This window comes from Mixophyes fleayi, chromosome 2, assembly GCF_038048845.1.
Source record: "Mixophyes fleayi isolate aMixFle1 chromosome 2, aMixFle1.hap1, whole genome shotgun sequence".
NCBI classification, from domain to species: domain Eukaryota; kingdom Metazoa; phylum Chordata; class Amphibia; order Anura; family Limnodynastidae; genus Mixophyes; species Mixophyes fleayi.
Window position 1 is genome coordinate 311,500,169 of NC_134403.1, and position 17,804 is coordinate 311,517,972.

The 17,804-nt window shown below is 39.3% G+C and overlaps 1 protein-coding gene across 5 annotated transcripts in view; it reads left to right on the forward strand.

Moving 5' to 3' along the window:
* The first annotated feature begins 1,018 nt into the window (after nt 1-1,018).
* The window catches only part of CNKSR2 (connector enhancer of kinase suppressor of Ras 2), a 273,911-nt gene continuing 257,125 nt past the window's right edge, over nt 1,019-17,804 (forward strand). For all 5 annotated transcript variants that reach the window (XM_075196557.1, XM_075196558.1, XM_075196560.1 and 2 more), the window contains exon 1: nt 1,019-1,375. In XM_075196557.1, coding sequence (XP_075052658.1) covers nt 1,312-1,375 — 64 coding nt within the window. In that variant the 5' untranslated portion in view covers nt 1,019-1,311. The remainder of the gene's footprint in view (nt 1,376-17,804) is intronic.

Below are 17,804 nucleotides of genomic sequence, written 5' to 3' on the forward strand. Positions count from 1 at the left end.
ACTCTCTTATGATAAACCAAAATAATTGGATCAGACAGCCTTGGATAGTCAGCTGGAAGAGCTCACTTTTCAGTACATTTGCCATTAATTGCCTTCTCTTCCCCATTATACCCTTCCCCTCTTCCCAGAGTTATTCTGTCAATCTTATAGATGTGTGCCATTGGGGTGGAGTATTACATTATTGGGCTATGATCAGGTCCGAAAATCCGACTGAAAACAGTCAAAGGGGTATATTTACTAAACTGCAGGTTTGAAATAGTGTTGATGTTGCCTATAGCAACCAATCAGATTCTAGCTGTCATTTTGTAGAATGCACTAAATAAATGAAAGCTAGAATCTGATTGGTTGCTATAGGCAACATCAAACCCGCAGTTTAGTAAATATACCACAAAGAGTTAGTAGACTCAAGTTTGCTCTTATCTTGCAGAGATGAATGAGATGAAATTATGTTTACCATATACAATCCACTGTGCTAAAAACAATTAAAACAAAATAAAACTTCTGATGTTATCGTCAATTTAATATTGTCATGTTCATTTATCCGCCTTTATACCTTTGCAAGTCTTGTAGTGATGCCGTCAATATAATTGTATATACAATGAACAGACTCTATACTCTTTTCTCTTATAGAATAGAACTATTCCAAACATGTAAATTCTGAATTTTTTTTATTATTGTATGTATATGAACAAAAATGTGAACAATTGATATCAAAACAAGCTAAATATATGAATACTTTGATTTGCTATGCCCACTACGTAAATAAATAATAAATGTATAACGTTTTCTGCTAGTAAATAGCATGGACTGTCCACCAGTGATTGTGTAGTACTGACTTAATATCTGGGCAGCTATTCCCAGCCAGATGAATAGAAAAGATTTCTTTATTTTTTTATTTTTTTGTGTTGGAATCTTTAGTGTTTCAGTCTGGGGGTGGAGGGATGATGTCATAATGGGAGGGGAGGGGATGATAGGTGGGAGAAAGCTGACTGAAGAGAAAACACTCGTTGGTTTGAGTGACTGGTGTGAAGCAGCGTTGTGCACTGTGTGGAGAGGAGTGATCTGTCCAGCAGCCTGAGAACCGATGCTGCCTATGGAAGCATGTACTGAGCGGCACTGGACAGCGACGTCTCAGCATTGCTGAGATCCACAGCTGCCTTTTACTTAAGCTGAGAACTGTCTGCTCAAAACAAAGGCTGCTCTTGTGCTGCTGGCAATCCTATAGCCGGGGAGGCAGGAAGATTAACAAGGCTTTGGTTATATACATGTATTTTTGATTTGTGGGGCAATCAAGCACTGGCAAAGTTTAACATGGCATTAATTATGGAACCAGTGAGTAAATGGTCTCCGAGTCAAGTAGTGGATTGGATGAAAGGTATTGTACATTTTTTTTTTTTTATGGTCGTTATTCAGTGCTGGAGAAACCTGGCATTTGCCTAAGTGTTTATGGGTCTCAAAGCACAAACACCATGCTTCACAGCATTAACTATTGGGTAATCTATGTTTCTGGTCACAGGTTTGTTTAGACGTGTTGGGTTTGTATATCCCTTAAATCAACACATTACCTTCTACCACACAGGTGCCAGGAATGAATGAGCAGGGTCTGATTTATGTGGGGTTCACCTAATTGAGCATGGAAACTTCCCCAATAGATTGTGGTATAGGTGGCAAGAATGCCCATCTGACTGTACATGAATTATAGACCTTTGGGTCTATCACTTAAGTTGCTGATGATGGCAGGACCTTGGTACAGTCTCTCAGTTTGCACTTGTGGATTTTTAGCCTTTGCATAGCTTACTCCATCATCCTATTTTGAGCTTTTCATGGTTGTTTTGCCTGTTATGGTCTGTTATTAGCTTATAAACCGCTTTCACCTCTAAAATGGATGTACATACGCTTTAATTCATTTCAACACCAGTCTATAAAATAAGCCAGTAGTAAGTAAGTGCAGGTATTTATGTGTGTGTGTTTGTATTTGGTTACCACAAATACTTGCCTAATTAAGGCTCCTGTGAAATAAAGATTGCTTCCCGGATTTACTTGTCCGCTTTTAACGTTTGAATGAGCTGGTGTATTCTATTGGGATTTATCAGAGGCTTTCTGTACAAAATACAAAACTGGGGCAGTGAAATGGTGCCAGATCTATTATAGAAAACCTCTGTCTTTGAAACCAAGGGAATCTTGTGGATGGATAGATCTAGTGCAGGGTTTTGCTGCCAGGAAATTTTGATTAATGACCCTTTATAATTTGTGTGTGTCCAGAGTATTAACCATTCCACTGCTGGTGGTCTTCCAGTAGGTTTCTCCAAAATAAACAAACAAATTTGTGTTTTGTTTTGCTGTTTTATTCCTAAAATGTACATTATCCTCAGACACTTAATATCTAGCTAAATACATGCGTGTTCTGACAACTGGTTCCATATCCTTATCCAAGCAATGCAGTAGCTAACATAAATTAGAAAAATATTATTGAAGCCTGGATTTTATTGCATTCTGGTTGTATGTTAGGTTTCATGTTTGTGATCATCTTGTTGCTATTATATAAAAAGACTGTATGTTAATGCTATTGTACAATGGGTTTAATATTGTAATATGCCTAAAAACTGACTCGTGCCTGGAGTCGCATCAGAAAGGATGCTAAAATGGTTTGTACTAGTGGATTTATTTGTAGGCTGGTACCTTTTTTTTTTTTTCTTTCTTTTTTCTTTAGGGGGGGATCATCTCCATAAAATCAGTGCTGCCCTTCTTTACACCTTAATAAAGCAACATAGTTCTTTATCCTTTCATGTTGTGAACAGGAACTGGCCTCCTCTACATACAGTAATGGAGGCTTAAGACAGAAGTTTAATGTGTTTCAAATTGTGCAAATATCCAATTCTCTTTCAGAGTTAACTATATCAGCCTGGAAAAGGTGCTTCAATTCTTTGTATACCAACATAGGGCATTATTTAACATGCTTGGTTCACCAGTATGACCATGTATGGCAGTGATAGGTAACCTGATATACTTCAGGAGCCGCATGGGCAGCCCTCTACCCTTCAGATGGGCCACCCATTACCTGTAATGTCAGTAATAAGTTAAAACAGTACATTTAATCAAAGAAAGACACCTATCAGTATTGGCATACCAGCAGGTAATTTAAACATATGTGGTGATGGCTCGGAGGGCCAGGGAATAGCCCATCACTGATGTAGGTGGCACTGTGTTCATGAATACCTCAGATGAGTAAAGTAATATGCCATCTTCCACTAACTTTTTTACACGCACATGTGATACAAAACTAACATGAATGTGTGTAGAAACTCCTGTCACATATAACCTTACATTTGGTGAGCATTGATTGTGTCAGAGAAGACAAACGCACATAGAAATAGAGATGGCAAAACTTTCAAAACTGTGGAGGGATATATTCGCCTTTTTCGGTAATATTGCCTTTTGTGATCTATGTGTGATCCCCCATCATTTTTGTTCTGCCCGGAATTCAAATTCCACTGCAAAGCGTGAGGAATTGACAGTTGTCCCAAGTCTATTTTTAAATTCTGCATGGACTGGTGAAGCAAAAATGGAACGTGAAGATGGTATCGTTGCTACTTCATCATACTTTTGTAAATTGACCTGTGATACCTCACAATTAGATTTGAACAAAATTCCACTGCAACTCCAGTCCTCTCTGCCTAGAAATGCTTTGATTAAAATTGATATCTGTATATTATAAGACCTAATGTACTCCCTACTGTAGAATAACATAAATGGCAAAAGTTAATTTATATTGAGTCACCTTAGAGCTCTGTTACCTTTATAAAGTTACTCAGTCTAGGGCCTTATGCCTTTTTAGCACTAAACTCCTTGGTGACTTGTAATAACTTTTTATCTCTGCTATGCAAAAAAAGACATGATTTAAGCACACAAAATACGTAAAAATACTGTTTAAATATTGTGTCTGAGCACCACCAATTAAGCTGATTGCTATATATACAGGTAGTGGTCAAAAATAAATGAGGACGCCAAGCATATTGAAAGCAATAGTCACAATGGTGTGGCTCATGCGTTATAATGCATGTGCATATAAAAAAGTTATGGCTCTCAACTGCAAGAGGAGACTGCAGTGACTCTTAAAGAGAGGTGTTTGACAGGAGCTTCAGGGACCAGGACAGCGCAACTAATAAGTCACAAGCAGTGGTGCCTATGGTGAATTCAGCCTGGAACCATAGGCAAACCGAAGGGGGTGGGTTTCCTAGTGCCTGGAAACCCCCCATGTCAGCCTGGAGTACTGTATGCTTGAGGTGGCTGGACCCTGGTCCGGGACCAGCCGCTTTGCAGATTGTGTGCAGATCATTTCTGTCTGCACTGTTCACAGCCATCTCTCCCAAACAAGTATTGAAAACAGCAAGAACAGGTAGGAGAGAGCAGGACAGTCTGTCAACTGTTCTGGCACACTCAATCAGGACTTTGTCCTGACTTTAGGGACAGTTGAGAGGTATGTCTCACTTCACACGGCTCTGCTTGAAAAGGGAGAGCTGTGTGCCCCTAGCAGGCACCATTGCCTGTGTATATGATGGGGTTAGGAAGAGTTTGAGAACAGCCAAGCACTATTTAAAATTATAGCCACGCCCCAAAGCATGATGGCCACGCCCACTGATGGTGTGGCATGGAAACCCCTCTCTACAAATCCTGCGTTTGCCCCTGGGAACATCCAGGGTTTTTTTCCCAATATCTGTCATTAAAGTAGTACTTTTTAACCCTATCATATGGATAGGCAACCAGAAAATAACAGAATGATGGAAATTGTCAACATCTCTCTAAGTGACTGTGCATAAAATAAAAATGTGGGGATTGTTTCTTTATTTTGTTTTTCTAATTTTGAAGGTTTAAGCCTTTAACTTATTCCAGCATCAGCATGGACACAGAGGATAAATAAATATATTTTCACGTGATGTTGAAATAATGTAGGACTTTGTAATTCATATAAGTTAAGGTAAAAAACATTTGCTCAGGATACCAATGTATATTTGTCAATAGGGAGTAAACATATCAATGTAATTTTACAGATGGAACAGTCATTAAAATAATCTAAAGTGTTGGTTGCTTTTGGAGGGGTTGTGTATATATGTGTGTATATGTGTGTATATGTGTGTATATGACATTTTTTGTCTCCACTTTTCATTTCTCTCATGCAATGGTATCTGTATGAAACACTCTTAGCCTATGAAAGCATAGAAAAAACAAGCCCTCGCTCGGTATATCCCATATTATATATGGTACCAGCTACATGGCAATAAGCCCTCGCTCGGTATATCCCATATTATATATGGTACCAGCTACATGGCAATAAGCCCTCGCTCGGTATATCCCATATTGTATATGGTACCAGCTACATGGCAATAAGCCCTCGCTCGGTATATCCCATATTGTATATGGTACCAGCTACATGGCAATAAGCCCTCGCTCGGTATATCCCATATTGTATATGGTACCAGCTACATGGCAATAAGTCCTCGCTCGGTATATCCCATATTGTATATGGTACCAGCTACATGGCAATAAGCCCTCGCTCGGTATATCCCATATTGTATATGGTACCAGCTACATGGCAATAAGCCCTCGCTCGGTATATCCCATATTGTATATGGTACCAGCTACATGGCAATAAGCCCTCGCTCGGTATATCCCATATTGTATATGGTACCAGCTACATGGCAATAAGTCCTCGCTCGGTATATCCCATATTGTATATGGTACCAGCTACATGGCAATAAGCCCTCGCTCGGTATATCCCATATTGTATATGGTACCAGCTACATGGCAATAAGCCCTCGCTCGGTATATCCCATATTATATATGGTACCAGCTACATGGCAATAAGCCCTCGCTCGGTATATCCCATATTGTATCTGGTACCAGCTACATGGCAAAAAGCCCTCGCTTGGTATATCCCATATTGTATATGGTACCAGCTACATGGCAATAAGCCCTCGCTTGGTATATCCCATATTGTATATGGTACCAGCTACATGGCAATAAGCCCTCGCTCGGTATATCCCATATTGTATATGGCACCAGCTGCGTGGCAATATAAATGCCCATATATGTATACAAAACTAGACAGTTGTCAGCGCTTATCCTTAACACTGCATATCTTTGATTAAATTTACTTGAACATAGGCTGGATACACAGAGAATTGACTAAGAATTGTAGATGTTATAAAAGCAAATTCTCTTATTTCCATTCTTGATATATAACAAGTTCTACGTGATAGTCCATATGTATGTTTTAGACTGGTGGTTGAGGAAAAAGTAGAGCTTTGCAGATCATTAATGTATTAAAAATGGAGAAAGGAATATTTTGATAACGCGTTCAGGGTTTGGATGTGTTGTGGGCACTGAAATTGATTTTTGTTTAAATTTTTGTACTCAAATGTTGGGAGATATGCTGAGTCCATTTGGAAAATATTTGAAAACAGGGGTCTATTAATACGTGGTGATGAGGCTGATTATTCTAGAATATCACCCATCACCTGGCCCCGTGCTGTAAGGGATAACTTAATGCTTTGCCTTGCCAGTATGAGGGGACATGCACAACGGTGGCCTGTTGAATCTTACCTGCAGAGGGGTTACCGCTGGGGATGACTGCGCTGTCGCCAGCGGTAGCCCCTTGATGTACACCAGTGAGAGGGCTTGTCACCTTCTTAATGAGTGTCTCAGAATGAGGTCAAGTATTTTTCCCTCCCCCCCAAATTAGAAAATATTAAGTCTTAACAGCAATTTGTTTGCCTCATGCATTTTTGAATTTTGTTACTGTATAAGTTACTATCAAAACTTCTGGGAGACTACTCCATGTATCCATCAGCCTTTCTATAATTGAAACAAAACAAAAAAAAAAAAAAGTTCTTAAATTTCCTTTCAGTCTTCCTTATGTTCCCTTTCAGACTTTATCCCTCCCTTTTCATATATTATTTATAGGCACACTGACTTATTCATATAATTCTATTCAGAGTATAACCCAAGAAAGTCCTATACAATGGCAGTCAATCACTTCAAACATACAACAGTTTTCTGGTAATGAGGATTGGAACTTGGATTGATGGTTTGTTTGTTTTTTGTTTTTGTTTTTTTAAAACCTGAACCATAAAGGACCTTGAAAGTTGTTAGTCGAAGTGGAATATTTTCTTGAGTTTATTTGGCTCCTGGAAAATAGTCTTAGGCGCTCAGCCATGTTTTCGCAGCTTGGGGCTGCAATCTATTGGCTTGATTAATTGCTTCTATGTTTTAGCCTCTAGGGATGCATACATAGCAACCAAAAATGTTATATTTTAAGGGTCCCACACTTCAAGGTTGATATTAAAGGAAATCTACAATTATATAATTGAGGATAATAAGGATCCTGTTGGTTGAAATTGGCAAACGGTTATCCCAGAAGATGCAGGTTGTCAACCGTAGAACAGGTGTAATGCAGATAGAGGTGGTGTAGCTATGTCCAATTACTTCTGATAAAATAATAATGGGCATTATCTTTAGTTGGATTAATACTTGATAATTATTTATTAGCAGGTTGTTGCCTGTTGTCTTCTCTTCTCACACACACTTAGAAATCTCTATGTTGTATTGCGATTTTAGTTACATAATCATATGAAGACTATGCAGTGCTAACCACTTGGGTGAAGAGCTGACATGTGTATGTAATATGTTTTATGTTGCTGCTTCCCTGCAGCAACCCGTCCTTATTTCTCCTTCCATTGAAGGAAATTTCAGATTACTATTCTGATTTCCCATCATCAATGCAGAACCACCATCTACATACAGTGTTTTCATTTAAGGTTATATAAAGTGTTCATGTGGTCAGGAATCAAACTTTATGGTTCCTGGCCATTTCCCTAGAACCCAATGCTGTCATTAATAGCCAGGCTCCTGTTATGGGACCATTCACTGCAGCATGTGGCAAATGTTTATAAATGTTGTCTAAGAGAGAACTTTCTTAAGTAAGAACATGATATAAGACTGAGACACCTGTAGAATGCTAAAGGTAAATATAACAGTCCTCTTTGGAACTGTGGTCAGATGAGAGGTTTGTGTTAAGGAAGACAGACAAAAGCCCCTTGGTGCAAGGCCATGAACACATAATAGTACCCCATATTTAATGTATTTTTTATTAATTGATTGATTTTATGCATACTGTTTGTTTCAGGAGCTTACCAGGAGCATTTTTCTCAAAATCCCATGCTTTATAGACGTTAAATATATACATTACAAAACAATGGGTACTGTTTAGAATAATTTTGCTATGTTTTACTTAAGTTACAGCCCTGGTTGGTTGAAGAATAGGCTAGATTTCTAGACTGCCTGTAACGTTGCTTCCCTGTGTAGGAAATTGAAGCAGGCTTCTTTTCTCTTATACTCTGCAGATCACTATGAGCACCATGGTACTGACTTTAATCGGTGGAATGACAAAAAGAAAGTAGCCTACTGTGTTCAAAGTTCATCTACTGTACAGTGAACACTAATAGTGGGGTCCTCATAGTGATTAGTATGACACTATTTTGAGGACTGCTCATTATGCATTCATCTTCCTGCTTCCTATCCGTAAGTACAAGCCCCAACAGCTAAAACATTCTATGAGCAATACAAAGGGACATGCAAGTTAACGCTTGTAAAGTTACCTGGTTTTCTGGCTCAAATCTACACACCTGACACTGGCTGGCCACGCACGGGAGTCTTACTATGCCAGGGAATCCTACCCAGTACCTTCTAAGGCAGGCTTGGCTAACCTGTGACACTCTAGTTGTTGTGAAACTACAAGTCCCAGCATGCTTTGTCAATATATAGCAGCTTTTTGCTGGAAGGGTATGCTGGGACTTGTACTTTCACAACACCTGGAGAGCCACAGGTTAGCCAAGCCTGTTCTAAGGTTTCTATAGGCATTCAGGCAAATGCAGTTAGAAAGTTAAACAATACATTTATTGTAATAAAATAATCACTAGAATATTATATACACACAGTAAATAATTGCAGGGCAGGTTCACCACATCATCCGTCCCTAACCCCACTAGCTTAAGGAGTAAGTCACTTGGCTGTCCTGACTTGAAGCCCCATGGACCTGCAAAAGTAGTCTCCTGGTAGAAAATGGCAACTCAACACCAAAGCTTGCACCTTCCAGGAATCAATCCACAGAATGAACACCCCTCCTCCCCTCAAGTGGTTCCTTATATCCAGGGTCAAATTTCCACAGTGCTTTCCTCTCCCTGGACAAATCCCTAGCTCTCTCCCGCTTAAACATTGCTTAAACATTGGTGGGTGCTGGATCAAGGGGTTGGAGGGGGAGTTGGGATGAGCTGTGCCTCCACAGTAGAACACTTGCTGGGTTGCAGACAAAATGTCTGGACTAGTCATGTGGAGGACAATGGATACTAATTGGCCTACCCCACCTCCAAAGATAGGATGACAATCAGTCCCTCCTAAAATGAACCACTTACACTACTTTGTGATGATGTCTCACGGTCCCCAGCTGTCCCATGCTTCCGGTAAAGAAAGGAGGGGGAAGAATGAATGCAGCTCCAGTTCTCTCACTTGTATCCTGGACACTACCTGATCCTTACCCATAAACCATCTGGCTTCAATTTGAGAAGAATGCATAACTGAATTAACAAAATGCACGTTTTTGCAATGGGTAACATGGAATGTAGAAGGGTCTTATATAGGCATGGCTACAATGTCTACTTATCCACATGTAATTAGACACTGCAGTTGTACTCTGTTGAGCTTTGGTTCAAAAACAGGGCTATAAAAAGTACACGTTATATTCCACAATTTCCGAGTAATGAGGGACAGGCTGGTTAAGGTGTTATCAAACGCGTTTCGTAACAATGCTTATTAAAGACTTTAGGTGTTGTGATGTAACAAACTGCTTTTTAGAACTGTTACATGGTATTGTATCAGAGATCCAGATGTAGAATTTTAATATTTCAGACTCTCCTTGAGGCACTGTCATAAAGCTTCACAAGTATGTTTTCATGCTCCTTTTACAGTATGCTAGCACTTTTTGCCTGCAGCAGGCAGGCATTAAGCATCTGGGTGAAACTTCTAATTTAGTATCTTTACCTTTTCTCAGTGATTTCCTTTGAATTATAACAGCTCTTTTAGAGCTCTGACTGCTGTCTCACACAGCACAGACAAAATTGGTGAAGTTGTCATTCTACCCTCTCCCCAAAATGTTATATAGTGAACTAGTTGTTCTACCCTGTGCTATTGGGTAACCCCAGCATGCAACTTGTGAGGAAAGCATAATGCTTTTTAATGCTCTGACCCTCTGTTTTTTTTAGTTTTCATTTACAGTCACTGCAAGGACACATTGGTATAATTATGACATGGCCCAGCAAAACCCACCCTCCAAAAACATTCCCAATTAGGAAAAATCAGGCAACTTAGATCATACACCCTAATCCACCAAATCCAGGGGCAAATGCAGAGTTTCTAGAGGGTGGCCTTTCTATGCTGCCTTAGTGCATGTAAGGGGTGTGGCTGTCATTTCCAACAGTGCTAGGTTCCTCTCTAACTCTTCTCCTCTTCTTTAAATACACAGGTATTGGTAGCCAACTGTCCTAATACTGGTGGGGCACTTCATTTTGTGTGCCTGTCCCACTCAGACAGGATTTTGTCCCGACTGCAAAAATAGTTGGGAAGCATGTTCTGCTTTCTAATGTATTGTTTATTAAAGGCGAGATGCATGCATCTAAAACTAGTGCATGCAGCTCACCCTTAACGAGCAGTACAATGTGCAGCGGGGCATACCTCCCGACTATCCTTGCAGCATTTGATGTGGGGTGTGTCCCACCTGTGTTAGACTGTCAGTGTAGTCAGAGAGGGGCGGGACTTAATAGTGGATAAGGATGGGGGGGCGGAACGGATCTGTAGATCTGCAGCACCAACGTGGCTGGTCTCGAGGGAGGAAATAGTTTGTCAGTCAGAATGGGCAGGAGGAGAGGGGAGTTTCCAGGCATCTGGAATCCCCCACTAAGTGCACGCATGCAATCAATACCAAGAATATATATATATATATATATATATATATATATATATATATATATATATATATATATATATATATATATATATATATATATATGGATATATATGGTAAAGGGCGGCGCCTTCAGGTGTATACAATGTATATAAACATATAAGCACAGGTGTACACAGAATAGTCCAGAGGAGTTAAACAGAATGGTGTCTGAATAGATGCACCGCAGGTAGTTCATAAACATGGTAAAACAGGATAGAGATGATCTATAATTGATCGTGCAGATTAATAGAAGTGGTGTGCGTACCAGATATATAAAATCAAACCGCTTATCTGTAAGTAGCTCCTTAGGAATCCTGGAGTATGATCTGCAACCAATTCTCCAGATATATAAAATCAAACCGCTTATCTGTAAGTAGCTCCTTAGGAATCCTGGATTATGATCTGCAACCAATTCTCCTTAACGATGGATAAAATGTATGTTCTAAAACAACCGCGACACCAAACTTATCCACTGTTCTTGCAGCTTTGTTACCGTTTGGCTGGCTCCTGGAAAGTTGGGGTTCTTATACTGTAAGATATATCAGCAGACACAGGCTCAGCAGTAAACTATTTGTGATATACAGCACACAGTCAGTTGATAACTGACTGTTCTGTACCAAGCAGTAACTTGTATACCAAAGCTGGGTGACATCACAAAGGCTGTTCAGGATGTAAGCCAGTCACATGACCAGGCTAGTCAGCTGTTATATCTCATCTGCCTCCAATTCACCACTGCACAAGTTTCCTGTCTCAGACAGCTGCCTTGGGGTTGCCTTTGTCAACCGTCTGACAGTTGGTAAACAGGATTTCCCGCGTGTGTTATCTCACCACAGCTTCCGTTGTAAGTGAATAGTGCAATTGTTTAATTTTGTACGTATTCCTTTCTTTACAAAATTAAACAATTGCACTATTCACTTACAACGGAAGCTGTGGTGAGATAACACACGCGGGAAATCCTGTTTACCAACTGTCAGACGGTTGACAAAGGCAACCCCAAGGCAGCTGTCTGAGACAGGAAACTTGTGCAGTGGTGAATTGGAGGCAGATGAGATATAACAGCTGACTAGCCTGGTCATGTGACTGGCTTACATCCTGAACAGCCTTTGTGATGTCACCCAGCTTTGGTATACAAGTTACTGCTTGGTACAGAACAGTCAGTTATCAACTGACTGTGTGCTGTATATCACAAATAGTTTACTGCTGAGCCTGTGTCTGCTGATATATCTTACAGTATAAGATCCCCAACTTCCCAGGAGCCAGCCAAACGGTAACAAAGCTGCAAGAACAGCGGATAAGTTTGGTGTCGCGGTTGTTTTAGAACATACATTTTATCCATCGTTAAGGAGAATTGGTTGCAGATCATAATCCAGGATTCCTAAGGATCTACTTACAGATAAGCGGTTTGATTTTATATATCTGGTACGCACACCACTTCTATTAATCTGCACGATCAATTATAGATCATCTCTATCCTGTTTTACCGTGTTTATGAACTACCTGCGGTGCATCTATTCAGACACCATTCTGTTTAACTCCTCTGGACTATTCTGTGTACACCTGTGCTTATATGTTTATATACATTGTATACACCTGAAGGCGCCGCCCTTTACCATATATATCCTCCTATGTTTATCGGACTAACCATCCGCCTTTAAGGTTTGGCTGCCACACGTACGCTGTGGAGGTGTTACTGTTACTACTATATATTTATATAATCATTTATTGTATTTGCTCATTTACTACACACGCAATTTTGCATCTGTGTGATCATCCATATATTGGGTAAGCGCCACCTGTAGATATCTGGTTTGTTTTTTCTACATTCATATATATATATATATATATATATATATATATATATATATATATATATATATATATATATATATATATATATATATATATATTTAAAATGTTGTACCCTTTACTAGCAAGACATATCTGCTGACCTCCCAAAAAATGTCACTTTCCTGTAAAAAGCAGGATTATTGGGAAACAATGTCACCAGGCTACAATTTGTGATACTGTTCTCTACCATAAGTGGTTGTTTTACCACTATTTCCACTATGGGGAAGGAGACATATGTAAATACGTGCCAAGAGTGGCATATCTAAATTTTGGGCCTATCCTGCACCCAGAGTTGTACAGCGCATGTAAGATTTTCTTTTCGGTTTTTTTCCCTCTTGCATAGGGTGAGAAGGCTTTGTTTTCGGGGTCTGGACCATATTTATTTTCCTGTTGCTGACAATTGGGATCAACCTTCTGCCCTGACTGTCCTATCTGTCATTCTAAAGCAAGATTCCTTGGTTGCCAGATAGGGTGCACGAGCTTATCCATTCCTTGCTGACCAGCATCCTCTCTATCTTACAGCACACGTGGGGCCGGCTTACCCTGTTCTGCTTTCTAATGTAATAGTCTGCAGATAAATTTATTAGGCAAGTGCGAACGGAGGGTATTACTTTAATGTGGGAAGGTGGGTATTATATAATAAGGTTATTAATGTAATGTGGGAGTTGGTGGGGACTATTTATGTAATGTAGCAGTTAATTTAATGCGGGGTTTCTTTATTTTAATGTAGGATGCTATTAATATCTTGTAAGGGCAGACTTCTTTATTAAATGTAGGCGTTATGGATTTAATGTTGGAGGTAGGGAGGCCTATAGTGTTGACTCTTTGCTTGGATTCACAGGAGGTGAATAGTACCTATCCTATTTCCTGCCAGGGCACCAACATTCCAGGGTGTTTCTAAGAAACAATTGAGCTTAAGCTAGAAGCAGTAGCAAGTTGTCAAATATGAAAGAAAAGAGTAGAATAGAGTATAAAGTAACATGGTTTACCAAATGTCCTGAATCTGGTAGGACAGCCTTGATTTTGGGGAACTATCCAGTAGAGTGAAGACTTTGTTCCAACTGCAAGGACAGTTGGAGTTCTACAATGAGTCACACTGCTCCTCTACTTCGCCCCTGCCAACAACTCTTAACCTACTTCTGTATCTGGTGGAAGAGGGGTCAGTGACCAGACTGTTGCTCCATGATGGAATTGTCTTTGCTGTGACCCCCACTGATGTCACTAGTGATCTGCACTTTCCACAGTTCCTTCCCACAAGCAGCAGTAGAGGTGGGAACTGCTTTGAAGACCAGACCCCTTCTCCAGTTGACACCTCAGCAGCTGGAGGCTTGAGGGCATGTGACAACGGGAGGTTGGTTGGTGACAAAATGAGAGTGGGGGAAGACATATGTCACATACACCCTCCCCATTCACCTTTGTCACATATCTCGCAAAAATGAAGACTCTAGACTTTGGGTTGTGAGCTTAAAAGATTTCATCAAAATATTAATTAATGCTACCATTTTGCTAGATACCTACAGATTTGCCATAGTAAAGCACTGACATCAACAGTGTTTTGTTTAGTATCCATGTGGGGCATTTATATTGCCATGCAGCTGGTTCCTTAGGGAATTAACCAAATGTTAATTTTGTTTTGGTTTTTTTTCTACATATGTATCCCACCCCCACCATTTTCAACTTGTCACATTTATGAGGAGGGTGGGTTTGTGTTTGCACACAACTACCACATACAACATATACTACATTATACAAAGTCCAACATTTTGAGATCAGTTTTTTCAAACCATCTGTACGGTATAATTAGTAATGTATGAGTTTTATTATTTAGACCTCTTGTTAATGTGTGTGACAATTCCTTTGCATATTCATTTTTGTTAATGTTTATGGCAGCTGCCATTATTATCAGCAATGAAGGTAGAGATACCTGAACCAGTTGTTAAATATAAACAATCAGTCAAAAATTCAAGTTTCTTATAATTTACATTAAAAAAAAAATCAGGCTCGACCATAGACGAGCCAGTTAGAATGTGAATAGCGAACTGCAACATGAGCAGTAAATGACAAACCACAATATCAAATCTGTGTAATTTAAAGAGCAACATGTTCATGACCATCATCATCATTTATTTATATAGCACCACTAATTCCGCAGCGCTCTACAGAGAACTCATTCACATCAGTCCCATCAAACCAGTTAAAATTTTTCGAGCATATCAATTTGCAGGTCCACAATAGATATATACCTAGCTTTTTATGGTATTTCTCCATATGCACATTAGTATTCTAAAACCACAAACTTGCTAGCTGACCTAAATTACTTGCTTATTAAGCGGAGCATGATAAATGTACGTTTACATTGTAGCAACAGCCATAACATGATATCCAAATGTTCTGTTTAACAAATGTATTGAAAATGTGTGGATGTCAAATTTACTCCAGACTGTTTCTGATCTGCTTTTATTTAAAGGGCAAATAAAGCCACTTTTTGAAATTAGTCTGTCAGAGGCTTTGTATTGCTTAGCTGAATATCTGGATCATTTATACTTCCCTAAATATGTCCACAATCTTTCTTTCACACCTCTGCAACAGGTGGATTGGTGCTTTTCTGACATGGCAAACACAGAGTGATTATTTGGTAACTTGATTTACAGAAATGCACTGGGTGGATTGGTGGTTTTACATACAGGAGGGGCAGTGATGTTACAATTCCTCAAATTCCTGTATTCTCAGCTTTTTGACATGTATCAGATGCCATTTGGACACTATCCTAGTGATGTGAGGGGGAACTTTGGCTGATAGAATGGGGAGGTAATTATTACCCTCTACTAGGTCTGCAGTCGAATGTCAGGTTAACTCTGAACAATGTATTTTTCTTCATGGTTCAAATTGGAAATTCTTCTTCCTTTAAAGTAATATCCCAGCTTGTTTTTGCTCAACCAGACAGTGACTGAGCTCAGGTCTATTTCTTTCTCCTTGGATGCCTCACTGCTACTGTGTGAGAATGTGGAGCTACACTGTTGGGTGTTTCAGTGTTTCCATTTTGACACTTTGTTAGGTACTACTATTTTTGTTACCATCTGTCTCCATCTCGGGAATGTAGCTATTTTGTTTAAGATTCAACATTTTCTGATTTATTTTATTATTTGGGAGGATTTTCTTTAAATTTTCGTCTCTTAGAAGTGTGTGCCAGTGGTTGCTCAGAACTCACAAACAGTTGCAGAGCTGCTGTATTAAGTAACAAAGGTTGGACTGTCATTTATCAATTTATTTTCTTCTTTTTTCTTATGTCAAAAGTTCCTTATTATCTTCCATTGCAAGTTGTTTAAATGTCTATTTAGAATCACAGTTCCTTTCTGCAAATGTCTTTACAGGGATTTTACCTTTACCTAAAATAGGTCTGAGCATTTACCACGAAACCCTTTTTAAAGTGAAATATTATCCTGTCACTTCCTATAATGGCTGCTCATCATTGGATTATATCCTTTGCAAGCAGTGGGTTTATTAAATGTATTTTGTACAGAGCTTACTTTTGTCCACAAAGATCTATAAATCCAAGATTACTACCTTCCTTTCACTTTTTTCAGCTACGATTTCCAATTTTAATTAATTTGTGTTTAAATAGACAATATTAAGGTTTTATTAATATTTAGCGTATTTTTTTTAAAATACATTTTATATAAAATTGATATTTTAATAACTAAGATATTTATAAAGGAACATAGATTTTAATATCCATCTTCAAATTGATTCTACCCACAATTATGCATTGTGTGATTGATTCTCTTTACAATGGGATCTATTTAGTGACTCTCCTTCCCAACATTAATGTGGAAAATTGCGGAGAAATGAATCCTGTTCATCTTGTATTAACTACCCCTGGCATCCATCCAAGGTACCCGGAAGCAGCTAGCAAGCAACATGGAGGGCAAATAGAAGTTGGAAGCGCAAAGCAAGAACTCCACTAAAAAGTTACGCTGGATCATTCTTTCAAAAAACATGGTCATGGCTAAAAGTTTTTAGAATGACACAAATAATAATTTTCACAAAGTCTGCTGCCTCAGTTTTTATGATGCCAATTTGCATATACTCAAGAATCTCATGAAGGGTGATCGGATGAATTGCAATTAATTTCAAGGACCCTCTTTGCTATGACAATGAATTTTATCCCAAAAACATTTCCACTGCATTTCAGCCCTGCTGTAAAAGAATCAGCTGACAATAAGTCAATGATTCTCTCGTTAACGCAGGTATGAGTGTTGATGAGGACAAGGCTGGAGATCACTCTGTCATGCTGATTGAGTTAGAATAACAGACTGGAAGCTTTAAAAACAGGGTGGTGCTTGAAATCATTGTTCTTCTTCTGTTAACCATGGTTATCTGCAAGAAAACATGTGCAGTCATCAATGTTTTGCACAAAAAGGGCTTCACAGGCAAGGATATTGCTGCTAGTAGAATTGCACCTAAATCAACCATTTATCTGATTATCAAGAACTTCAAGGAGAGAGGTTCAATAGTTGTGAAGAAGGTTTCAGGGTGGCCAAGAATGTCCAGCAAGCGCCAGGACCGTCTCCTAAAGTTGATTCAGCTGCGGGATCGGGGCACCACCAGTGCAGAGCTTGCTCAGGGATGGCTGCAGGCAGGTGTGAGCACATCTGCATGCACAGTAAGGCAAAGACTTTTGGAGGGTTGCCTGGCATCAAGAAGGGCAGCAAAGAAGCCACTTCTCTCCAGGATAAACATCAGGGACAGACTGATATTCTGCAAAATGTACAGGGATTGGACTGCTGAGGACTGTGGTAAAGTCATTTTCTCTGATGAATCCCCTTTCAGATTGTTTGGGGCATCTGGAAAAATGCTTGGACGGAGATGTAAAGGTTAGTGCTACCATCAGTCCTGTGTCATG